Source organism: Arachis hypogaea, chromosome 14 (genome assembly GCF_003086295.3).
Source record: "Arachis hypogaea cultivar Tifrunner chromosome 14, arahy.Tifrunner.gnm2.J5K5, whole genome shotgun sequence".
Lineage (NCBI taxonomy): Eukaryota > Viridiplantae > Streptophyta > Magnoliopsida > Fabales > Fabaceae > Arachis > Arachis hypogaea.
In genome coordinates, this window is record NC_092049.1 from 122,069,609 (window position 1) to 122,082,775 (window position 13,167).

The following is a 13,167-nucleotide window of genomic DNA, read 5'->3' on the forward strand; positions in this document are numbered from 1 at the left end:
CCTCAATTCTCTCTGAGCTTCGATCAATTAACATACCTTGATCCTGCATTTTCCCCTTTGATCTTTGCTGGTTAAATTTCTTACTAATTGCACCAATTCGGTATTAATTTTCTCAACCATGAAAATTTTTTCTTGTTATCTCTTCGCTCTTTTGTTGGGATGATATTATGTATTCATAAAAAGTAAGCCTGTTTCAGAAGTAGAATCTACTAAGATCTGGATGTCTGTTCTATTCTAAAGGAAGAAAGTTAAGTAGAATCTTGAAGCATCTGCTGAAGTAGCAGTGGCACGAGTTTGTCCACCAAAGCTTGCATCATTCTGCATTCAACCACACTAATGTATCATAATTCATGAATAAAAGTTGTTGATTGAAACTGGTAGAATAATATATATAAATAAATCTTGTTGTTGGTTTTCAGAGAAACTATTCACTTAATCTGCAAAAAAAATTGATGAGTTTTGCATTGAATTAGTAGCAACATTGCGAAATTAAACCACTATCATAAGCAAGTATAATTTTCAGGGAGATATATAATCTTGAGAATTATTAATTCACAAGTTCAGTCGAAAGTCGAAACTACAGAAGTAACTTCTGTTTGACCTTGATATGTGAAGCTAGCTCTTTCAACAAGCATTAATCTACAATCAATAAATGATAAAAACAAATTCTTGAAAGCAAAATGAATCAAGGTCAGAAAGAAATGAGCAAATTTTGTTGGAAGAAACCAGCAATCTCTACCATTCTGTGATTGACAAAAATAGAAATCAAGTTAATTTGGTTGGAATTGATTTTTGGGACCATCCGAAAGCATGAGAGGAGAGTAACATATAGAAAATAACCTAAAAGGATTAAACCAAGATTATTTACTAAAAACACTCACAAATGGTGAATGATTTTGTATAAATCTGTTAAATGCAAATGAACACAAGAAAAGGTATCAAAATATAATTAATATTGTACTAATTTTGATTGCAGAATGTTGACATTATAGTATACAAACATGCAGCTACACAAGCTGAACAAGTAAAAATCAGAGAGACTCCACATTGGTAAATATCAAATAAATTAGGCTATTACATAAATTACTCATAGTTTGCATCAAACCAAGGAAGTTTATCATTTTTGAACAAAAACCATAGCTTATCCACAAGAACAGAAGAAACTGAAATGAATATGGATACAATAGTATATCGAAAATTTAAATTAAGAAATTAAGAACAACCTCAAGTGGGAGATTCAATTTAACATCTGTTAGGATTTGGTTGAATTAGTCCCACATTGCTTAGGATAGCAAATGGAGTGAGTGGCCTAGGCTATAAATATGAGGCTAAGTTCTCCATTTGTTTTTGCACCAGTCAGAAACACTTTAAGCTTGTATCTGATTTTTCTTTTCTTCTGTACTCTTTGATTAGAGAGTGTTGTGAGGTGTAGTTAGATATTTGCTTTGAGAGAGTGTGGGTATACTAGGGTGCCGGTGTTAGAGAGAAAGAAGTCTATGTGTTGTAACAATTTTCACATAGTGATATTCTCTGGTTGTCATTTGACAACGGCCGTGGTTTCTTCTCCGGTAATTGGAGTTTTCACGTTAAATTCTTGTGTTGTTATTGTGTCTATTTTATTTCTCTGTCAAAGGTGTTTTCTCAAGGGGGAATGGTGTCTTATTCCCAACAAGTGGTATCAGAGCTTCGGTTCGGTGGGATTTATTCTTAGTATGCTCTGTGGTTGCAGCCTAGTCTGACCTTCCACATCAGAAAATAATTTTGTCCTGTGGCTTGAGGTTGATCTTTGGTTGCTGTTGTTGTTGCTGGAAGGCAGTGTGACACTGTGAAAGTGCAGTTTGGAAAGGTTCTGGCTAAGGAAAGACTTGGTATTTAAGTGTGTCCATTGTGACCCACCTCTCTTTCCTGGGGACCCTTCCTAGTGCACGGTCTACAGTTGAGTTATACTATTCCAGTATACGGTTGCAACAATGTCAGGATATTCAAGTGCTGTGAAGCTTGAAATAGAGAAATTTGATGAAAGAATCAATTTTGGCTTTGGCAAATACAAGTCAAGGATGTGTAGATACAATCAGGTTTGCACAAGGCATTGAAGACAAGAAGTATCCTCATGGTATTGCCGCACTGCCATGGATAAGGATAAGTTGTGGCAATCGGGTCCACAATTGCACACGGGCATTGGTTGGCGTTGAGATGCAAGGTGTGTGGCGGAGTTAGGTCGATGGCTGAAGAACTTCCAGGAAAAGCCAATTTAGAAGTTGCACCATGAATTTTCAGCAAGGTTTCGATCTGTACCAAGGCGAAATGCTTGGAGTGGTCTAATTCCAAGTGAATATACTTTCATGGTGGAGTATGATAGTTCTCTGAACTATGATTGTCGGTATAGACAATGGCAGCAAAGAATTGTCGGTGTTGACAATGGAAGCTGAAGATGTGTGACTATTTCAATCAAAGTGGAGATTGTTAGGATTTGGTTGAATTAGTCCCACATTGCTTAGGATAGCAAATGGAGTGGGTGGCCTAGGCTATAAATATGAGGCTAAGTTCTCCATTTGTTTTTGCACCAGTCAGAAACACTTTAAGCTTGTATCTGATTTTTCTTTTCTTCTGTACTCTTTGATTAGAGAGTGTTGTGAGGTGTAGTTAGATATTTGCTTTGAGAGAGTGTGGGTGTACTGGGGTGCCGGTGTTAGAGAGAAAGAAGTCTATGTGTTGTAATAATTTTCACATAGTGATATTCTCTGGTTGTCATTTGACAATGGCTGTGGTTTTTTCTCCGGTAATTGGAGTTTCCACGTTAAATTCTTGTGTTGTGATTGTGTCTATTTTATTTCTCTGTCAAAGGTGTTTTCTCAAGGGGGAATGGTGTCTTATTCCCAACAACATCAACTTCTAAAAATGATTCAGCATTAGCACCTCCTGATGTCATATGATTTACCATAAGTGCTGCAAATCATAGCAATAAAAGCATGAATCAAAAAAGAAAGGTCACATAAAATATCTTTTCATTTTCTTAGAAGACAGATCAGTTTATCAGTAGAAAACTCTTAACAGCAAATATAAAAAAAATTTGGTCAATTCACAAAAGCCATTGGAGCAGCTCAACCAAGCAATCTTCCTCTGTCCATCATTGGAGCAGCTTCAAAGTTCAAAAATTGAAGTTTAGGCAGTGAGTACCTACAAACTACACAAACAAAAAATAATTAGTATTTGATTTCAGATGCATACTTATTACTTGTCTGTTTTTCATCAAATCTAAGGGTTTGGAAACATCTTGTGCAAATCTAATGAAAATCTAAAGAATTCTAATATGCATACTTATTATGACATTGAGAAATAAATTATGAAAATCTAATGTTTTGTGGCTAATTTCTTATTTACCGTAGAATAAAATCAGCCGCATCACTTTTACTTGTAATGATTTAATGAAATGATAATTTATTATACATAAATAAATTGATAGACCTGCATATAAATTCTTGCTTTCAATATTGATACACTCTGTTAATTATCATGTCTCTGTTTAAAATTATTACTTTAATTAAGGCCTAAGCTTAACTGGTTTTAACAAAATGACAAAAACATGCGCTAAATTATTATCACTATGTGATGATGTTGTCTTGACTAGAATTCGATCTGACAGCAACATCATGAATCGATAAAACTTATGTCACTTGTGAAACTCTGAATGTTCCTCCAAGTAGAATAAATGAGTGCAGTCTGTACAAGATGTCGAAGGCGGTGGTTAACAAGTTCATTGCACTTCAGAGAAATTTTTTGTGGTGTAAGGAGGATGGTAACTATAGTATGTCTCTAGTAAAGTGGGAAGTGGTCCAGACCCCAAAAAAGGCCGGAGGATTGGGGGTAGGAGATGCAGTACTCAGGAACTCAACACTGTTATTCAAATGGTGGTGGCATTTTTCTAAGGAGAATTGCCCGCTGTGGAAGAAGGTTGTGTGTTCATGTAATAATTTGACCCCTAATGATATGCTATCTAGTCGGTCTCTTCCAGTGAAGGGGGTCCATGGAAAGACATCTGTCAGTTGAATATATCAACACAACAGGTGAAAGAAAAACTTATTAGTGGTCTGGCGATGGAAGTAGGGAATGGAAGACGGACGCAGTTTTGGGAAGATAATTGGGTGCAAGGTGGTCCTCTTAAAGTGAGTTTTCCAAGGCTCTTCTCCATTTCAAACCAGCAAGAATCAGTGATAGGAGACTGTGGGTTCTGGGATGGGGTAGAGTAGATCTTGAACTTCCATTGGAGGAGAGAGTTGTTCCAATGGGAGCTGCAATTAGTTAATCAGCTTCATGAGAGGTTACGGCCAGTGAAACTTTCAACTGGCAGAGAGGATAATATTGGATAATAAAAGAATTTTTTCTACTAACTCTTTTCTGCAGGTGTTGCAATCGGAGACTCTCTCGGGAGAGATTACGAGCTACAGTTTCACTAAATCAATTTGGGGAGGGTTGGTACCTTCGAGAATTGAGTTTTTTGGCTGGTTCGTTCTGATTGGCAGGGTAAACACTAAAGAAAGGTTGAGCAGACTAGGCGTGCTTCATCAAAATGATAGTTTGTGTGCCCTGTGTAAAAAAGAAACGGAATCTGTTCATCATTTGTTTCTTGTATGCGAGTTGACGTGGCAAGTATGGTGCGCTTGGCTCAGATACTTTGATAGACCCTGGGCGATCCCAGGAACCATGAAAGGACCGTTTGAGAGTTGGATAGGCATATGTAACAGAAAGCAGGAGGAGCATGTGTTATTGATTAGTTTCTTTGCAGTGATTTGGAATATCTGGATGGAGAGAAATGACAGGATATTTAACAACAGAGCAACAGGTGTTGAGGACATCCAAGAAAGGACGTTTTTGAGCTACAAGGAGTGGTCTGGTACTGATTCTTTTGGTTGTTGATGGCTCTGCCGGAGATGACCGGGGTTCATTCATGTGTGTTCTATTTTATTTATGTTATATTTCTTTCCTGCTCCACTCTAATGTGTTGAGCTTTCTTTGTTTCAAAAAAAAAATATTAAGAGGGATTGGATTGATTAATGAAATTGTATTTTCAACATGTCTTTATTCTTCTTTTCCTTGTATAAGATATTCTCATTTTAACTACTTTTGTCAACATAATAAAACTTAATTTAAATGTCGTAACAAAAATTGCACTTATTTGTTATTGTTCACTAGTAGGAATTTTAGATGTTTATTCCATGCCCTTAAAAAATTATTGAAAACTAATTCAATTTGTTTATAAAATTTAGAGAATATATATTCTAAAAACACATGTTAAAATTCTCAATTGAAAATTTTTTATAAAAAATATACATAATTCAAATATTTAATATATTTATTAAAAAATTTAAAATTTTTCACTAATAACAGTTCTCAATTGAATTTTTTTGGTGGACTGATATTTTTTTGTTGGATATGATAAGAATAATTGTGTATTGAATGTGTAAATTATTGAATTTATTTTTTATGTATGTAAATATATATATAATTGTGTATTGAAATATTATTAAAAGTAATTTTATTTTTAAAATTGTGTACTGTAACACTCTGATTAGATAATTCTATAAAATTTTTAATATCAAAATTAGTTAGTTAATTTTAAAATAAATATATAAATAAAGTTTAACTAAGAAAATAACTTTTAGCTAAATATTTTTTATCTTAAATTTTATATTTTAAATGTTCTAAACGATAAAAGTTGATGGAAACTCACTTGCAGTCGACTTCACGTGAAGTTGTTTTTGGATGGATGACACGCGTTACCATTTAGTTTAAAAAAATCGATTTATTTTATACAAATAATTTAATTAAAAAACTAATTGATATAGTTATAATGTTAGATTTTTCACCGTATTTTATTTTAAAAACAAATTGACTAATTTAAATGGAGACATTGTAGTTAATTATTTACTATATAATTTTTTAACCAAAATTATAATTAAAAATTATTAAAAAAATAAAATTATCTAATATATTGGATCCGCTCAATGTTAATCAGATTTTTTATTTCTATTATAAAATATAAAAAAATTTAATTCTAAAAAAAAATCATGTTATTGTTTAGGATTTAATTTTTTTATTGTGTTTTCATAAAGTTTGCACAAAATTCACCTATCACATTGACTAAACTTATTTATTTACGTAAAGTTTGTTTATGGACTCAACAAACTTTTTTTTTATTATTTACGTATTATTGCTGAGTCCATAAACAAACTTTACGTAAATAAATAAGTTTAGTCAATGTGATAGGTGAATTTTGTGCAAACTTTATGAAAAAATAATAAAAAAATTAAATCCTAAAAAATAACATGATTTTTTTAAGAATTAAATTTTTTTATATTTTATAATAGAAAAAAACTGATTAATTAAATATTGATATATTCTAACAAATATATGGTGATTTAGGTATTTAGGTGTAACTTGTAATATAATCTTAGTGTGGTGATGATGACAGCACCATGTTTTATGGAGTGTTCTAGATGTTTTTTTCTTGTGTACAGACTTTCATGCATTGCAAACAACTTATCTTCGGAGGCACTCTATTTACGATTATCGTCCAAAATGACAATTCAAATATATTACATATTGCATTTGTTATTATCGAGAAAAATACGAAGAAACTTTGGTAATTTTTTTTGTCTTATCTCAAGTAGCAAGTCACATTTCAGTGAAACATGTCTGAGAATAATGATATATTTGTTTAAGTATATCACAACCATTATGAACGAAGAGTTCAAAGTCGTGAAAATAATTAACGTAGAGAAAATGTGTGCTAGAAAGGATCAAGGAGAGACAGATGTGGAAGTGAGAGATGACGGTGGACAATATTAAAGAAAAGTAGATCAATAGAGACAAATTAAAGAAAAAGAAAAAAGAGAAAATAATGAAAAAAGAGGAGGAGAAGAGAGAAAGAATAGTAAAAGTGAAATAGAGAAATGAGTTTTTTTTTATAGGATGTTGATATAATTGACAATAGTCAGTGACGGATCCAGAAAATTTATGTTATGGGGACAAAAATAATACATATTACTATCAAAAGATATATTAATTCAAATTTAAAAAAATAAAAGTGCACATTAATTATTCGAATACAAAAAAAAAACCAAAAATTACATTAGCCACTAACTTTCTTCTCTTCAAATCTTGAAGGTACTTTTCTTCTTGTTTTCATATTTTAAAAATGTTAAATAATTGTTTGATTATCAAGTTGATTGAATGTCTCTCTTTTTATATATGTAACCAAACAATTTCAACCACTCGTCTCCCATTCGATTACGAAGTCGACTCTTTATGATATTTATAACAGAAAATGTTCTTTCAACTGATGGAGTGACTAATGGAGATATGGAGTGACTTCTAGTGGTAGCTTTCTTTTAAAATATTTTTCTATTACTACTTTTAAAAATAAAAAAATATTTTAAATTAGTAAATTGATCAATTAACTTTAGAAATTTATATGCAACATAATTACATATAATAAAATAGAACAAAAGATAAATAAATAAATAATAAGAATCACTAAATTGAGAATAAAATAAAATATATAAATTCATGAAGAGAATAAAAAGTTAGATTAATACCTAAATTATAATTGCTTGAATTAAAATTTGCAATTGAAAATATCAAAAAGAGAAACAATAAAATTGAAAGATACATAGAGTTATAAAGAGTTATATAAAAAATATAAAATTTTAAATTTACCTTTTGATAAAGAGAAGATGACCACTAGACAAGGAATAGAAAAAGAATGTTAAAAATATGAAACTAAGAAGAGAGTTTAAGAAAATAAAGGAGTGATGATGGTTGAAATTTGAGAATAGAAGAAGATAAAGTGGGTTTGAAATTTTAAATAATTGGACTAAATTTATTAGTAATTGTGTCATTTAAAATTTAAAATGGAAGCATATTATATATATATAAAATTGAAATGAGAGTGGGGCAGCCAAGTGCCCGCATTACACTATGTAGGTCCATCCTTATTACAGGTGAATTACACTCAAATATTGTTCTCTCATCACTAGGGGTGTACGCCGATCGGATCGGATCGGATTGGATATAATATCCGTGATTTTTAGTGTCGGATCGAATATCGGATATATCCGCATAATTGAACCTTCTCTTTTTAATCATATTTCTAAGTAAAAAATTCAATAAAAATATTTTTTTCACATTTTTTAATTTATTTATTCCTAAAATATTTTTAATCAAACTTTTTCTAAATAACAAAAATAAAATAATACAATATATGAATAATAATTATTAACTAAAACAGAAATTAGGGATACTAGAGTGCTCTGTTAGGGTTTTTTAGTGCTCTGTTAGGGTTTCTTAACGAAGTTTCTACTGCTGTCAAGGCTACATTGTCAACGTCAATTAAATTTCAATACAAGTCTACGTAATCTGCATGGCTGAGACAACGAAGGATGAAGATCGGACTGAGGAAGACAACCGGAAAGGAGGTAGGAATGTGATTCTACTGGAAGAGGCAGACATATCAGAACGTATTAACGCTTGCTCCAATAGTCTCTATGGCAGACTCTTTGCTTCCAAAACCTTCTCAATTGGAACCATGGGGAATGCTTTAAATGCTATATGGGGAAACCCGGAAGGATTTAGCGTGAGTGACAAAGGGGATAATTTCTTCCAATTCTTTTTTAATAAAGAAGTGGATGTCTTGCGTGTTAAACGTGGTTCTCCATGGCTATTCAAAGATTATGTGCTCCATGTCAAGAGATGGAAGGAAGATCAGAACTGTGATGAAGAGATTATTTCCAATTTTTCAGTTTGGGTTCAATTTTGGGGTTTGCCAGAATCGTTTAAAACCCTCGAAGTTGGACGTAAATTGGGAGAGAAACTGGGCACAGTGTTGGAGGTAGGTAAATTTCAGATGCGAGGCAGAGAAACTAGAATTGTGAAGACCAAAATCAATATTGATGCTGCCAGGCAAGTGAGAGATCAGTTAATAGTGGTAGGACCTAATAAAAAGGAGGTAGAAGTGGCACTGCGCTATGAGAGACTTGGAAAGTTCTGTACCTATTGCGCAAAATTGGGGCACGAGGTGAAAAACTGCCATGATCTGCTGAAGGACACAGAGAGTGATATGGTAAAAGAGGATGATATGGGCGAATGGGTTAAAGCCAGCCAAGTAGGAACACGAATCTACTCTGAAGGAGAAAAAACATTTAACAACTCAACCCAAAACCAGAATAAGGCCACTCAACGTAACAAAAAACCGGTCTTAAACTGCTTATTGGAAGAATTTGCAGGGATGTCAATGCAAGAAAGGAAACACAGTTTGAAACCACAAGACACTGGTAACATGGCAGCACCTAAGTCACCTCAATCAGCCAATTCTAGAACAGAATGCATGGAGGTAATCATAGCTGGTCAGTCCAATACCAAGGAGGATGAAGGGCAGCTTATGCAATTCGCTATTGGACAGTGTCTCACCACAGAGAAAGGTAGGAAGTGAAAAAGGTTAGCAAGACAAGGTGCTGCAGAGTCAGATACTAAAAGTGAACCCAAAAAAGGTTGATGAGTGGTATAGCTGAAGGATCTACAAAGAAAGCAAGAACAGATGATGAAAATATAGTTGAACAGATGGTGGAGGGTGCCAGCCTACAAATGGCACCCAAGGGCCATGAGAACTATAGTTTGGAATTGTCGGGGTTTGGGGAGACCCCTGACAATTCACACCTTAAAAGGGATCTGTAAATCCCACTCCCCCGAGATTGTGTTTATAAGTGAAACAAAGAACCAATCTCGACAGGTGGAAGCAAAACTTTAGGTATGCGGCTACGAAAACTGGCATATTGTTAACCCGGCAGGAGTGACAGAGGACTTGTGCTAGCTTGGAAGGACAGCATCAGTGTTCAAATTATTAGCAGTGGAGAATTCTTTGTAGCAGCCGAAATTCAGGAAGTCGGAAGCAGTGAGGTATGGGCGTTCATTGGTGTCCATTTGAGTTGTTCGGAACAAATTCGATCCTTATAGTTTGAGGAGCTTACAACAATGAGCCAACACTTGGAAGGAAAAGTGGTAATAGCAGGCGATTTTAACGCTATAACAAGTCAAGCGAAAAAGGAGGGTGGAGGCCAAAAATCAGCAACCACCATTGCAACATTCACTAATTTTATTGACAGTAACAAATTAGTGGATATTGGAATGGTGGGGCGCCCTTTCACGTGGACAAATCGAAGACAAGGAGAGGATTTGGTGAAGGAGAGGCTTGACCGCTATTTAGTTGGGATAGAATGGAAGTTGAAGTTTCCGAATGCAGTGGTGCACAGGCTCACAGAGTCAGGCTCGGATCATGCTCCAATTTTGATGGAAACCGAACCTCAATCCTGGCATAGTAAAAGGCGGTTTAAATACCAGGAACGTAGGTGTGGAGAAGAGGATGTCAAGAGAATTGTCAGTGAAGTGTGGAGAATGGAAGTTGTAGGCTCGGCTATGTTCTCCTTGGCCCAAAAGTTGAAAGTTTGTAGACATAGACTAGTTCCATGGCAGAAAACTCACAAAGCAAACTCCTAAAAAGAAATTGAGGACCTTCAAGCTAAACTATAGGAGCTGCGGGTGGCTGAAATCAATGGGGGAGAGGAGGTTACCAGTTTGGAGGAGAAGTTGGAGCTGGCATATTTGAAAGAAGAGAGCTATTGGCGAGAAAAATCTAGAGTCAAGTGGCTAAAAGAAGGAGATCAGAACACTAGATTCTTTCACCAGAAATTTCAATCAAGGATGCGAAGGAACAGAATTTGGAGATTAGTGGGGAGGGACAATGAGATTGCATCGAAACCGGAGGATATTGCAAAGGTAGCTGAAGACTACTTTTGCGATATTTTTACTTCTTCTTGTTCGGCTGATCCGAATCCATACTTAGAGGATTTGGAGCCTAAGGTTACAGCTTCCGTGAACCGTAGGCTCCAAAGGCCAGTAACTATGGACGATGTCAAAAGAGCTACATTTAGTGTTCATGCTCAGAGTGCTCCTGGTGATGACGGGTTTACAGCTAAGTTTTTTCACTTTTTCTGGGATATAGTTGGAGGTGACGTTTTTAAGGCAGTGAGAAGTTTCTTTCACAGTGGCAGAATTCTAAAAAGTTTCAATCATACTCAAATTTGTTTGATTTCAAAGGTGCTAGATGCCAGTGACATGACTCAGGTACGACCGATCAGTTTGTCTTCAGTTATGTATAAAATTATTTCTAAAGTTATGGTGCACCGATTACAAGGTATTATGAATAAAATTATAAGCCCAAATCAGAGTGCGTTTCTCAAAGGTAGACTCATTTCAGATAATATTCTAATTGCCCACGAATGTATGCACTATTTGAAAAATAAGAGAAGTGGGGCAGAGCATGAGATGGCTATTAAACTAGACATGAGCAAGGCTTATGATATGGTTGAATGGAATTTTTTATGGTATATTATGGATAAGCTGGGCTTTGATGCTAAATGGATTAACTGGACTAAGGAATTGGTAACGACTGTTTCTTACTCTGTCGTCGTGGAAGGTCAACCTTTTGGCTATTTTAGGCCAAATAAGGGCATCCGACAGGGTGACCCCCTATCTCCATATCTCTTTCTTTTTTGTGCAGAAGGGCTTTCCTTCTTGCTGCACAAGGCAGAGCAAAACAGATTAATTCAAGGAGTTCAAGTTAATCGAAGATGCCAAACAGTTAATCACCTTTTTTTGCTGATGATTCAATCCTTTTTTGCAAGAGCGCACCTAATACAAGCCAAAGTATTCTAGAATTACTAGAGATCTATGAGGGTTTCAGTGGGCAAAAAGTCAATTTGAATAAGGCGGCTATCTTTTTCAGTCACAACACACCTCAGAACACAAGACTAGCAGTTGCTCAGACACTAAATATTGAACATATCGGAGCACAAGACAAATACCTGGGACTGCCCTCTATAGTTCAAAAATCAAAGAAAGCAACCTTTGGAGCTATCAAGGATAAAGTTCAGAAGAGGATTATGGGTTGGAAAAGAAGTCTATTGTCATCAGGTGGCAGGCACACGCTATTGAGAGCGGTGGGGGAGGCGATTCCTATTTATACACTCTCTTGTTTCAAGCTCCCGGACACGCTGTTGACTGAGATTCATAGCATGCTCTCGCAATTTTGGTGGGTCAAAAAGGCGCAGAATGAAGAATGGTTTGGATTAAATGGGACACAATGACAAGACCGAAGAAAGATGGAGGGCTGGGGATCAAGAACCTAAGGACGCAAAATTTGGCTTTATTAGGCAAGAAATGTTGGCGTCTAATGAAATACCCTAATTCTACTCTATCAAGAATGCTCAAAGCTAAATATTTCAGATATACAGATTTCCTACATGAAGAGATAGGAAGCGTACCGTCGTGGGGCTGGAGAAGTGTTCTTGAAGGGCGCAAGGTGATCGAGAAAGGCTTGTTATGGAAAATAGGCTCTGGCACTAATGTTCGCATCTTCCATGACCCCTGGCTCCCACCACCAGTGCCCCTTAATGTCTCTCAAAATGCACTCACAATCCCGCCAAATCTGCAAGTATATTACGTTAGTGCGTTACTAAATCCTGATAGAAGTTGGAATAGAAATCTGATTGAGTCGATTTTTTCAGTTGATATATGCAATAAAATTTTTTCAATCAAACCAACAGAGGAGGAGGATGAAGTTAATTGGTGCTGGACAAAATCTGGTATATATGAAGTTGGGTCAGGATACAAAATTGCTTATGGATTCTTTCATTCTCCTACTTCATTGAGGCCCCAGAACATACACAACAGAGTCTGGAATAGCATTTGGGAGTTGAAATTACCATATAAAATTAAGATTTTTTTATGGAAAAGTCTTCATGAAAAGCTTCCGGTGCCGCCGATTCGCATCCACTCCTGCTACTTGTCCAAGATGCATGTTGAAAGCTGAATCAATTCCTCGTGCTTTGTTCCAATACCCCCTGTCTTCAATAATATAGAGTCTAAGCTTAATAACCCCTGACCTATGGATGAGAGAAGAAGAGACCTTTTTTAATTGGTGGCAACGAGTCTTATCCTGGGCAGCGGCTCAATTCGACGGTAGACAAAAGACCCTCCTCATAGCGGCGCTGTGTTGGAGCACTTGGAAAGCGAGGAATCGGTGTGTTTTTGAGAAGGTAATAAGCCCGGCACCAG

At 35.3% G+C, this 13,167-nt stretch overlaps 1 protein-coding gene across 1 annotated transcript; it reads left to right on the forward strand.

The window, feature by feature from the left end:
• The first annotated feature begins 9,549 nt into the window (after positions 1–9,549).
• On the forward strand, positions 9,550–12,197 carry LOC140178703 (uncharacterized). The gene is made up of 5 exons (XM_072215932.1): positions 9,550–9,725; positions 9,843–9,951; positions 10,009–10,494; positions 10,582–11,175; positions 11,736–12,197. The coding sequence occupies exons 1-5, from the start codon at positions 9,550–9,552 to the stop codon at positions 12,195–12,197; spliced, it is 1,827 nt and encodes a 608-aa protein (XP_072072033.1).
• The last annotated feature ends 970 nt before the right edge of the window (positions 12,198–13,167 follow it).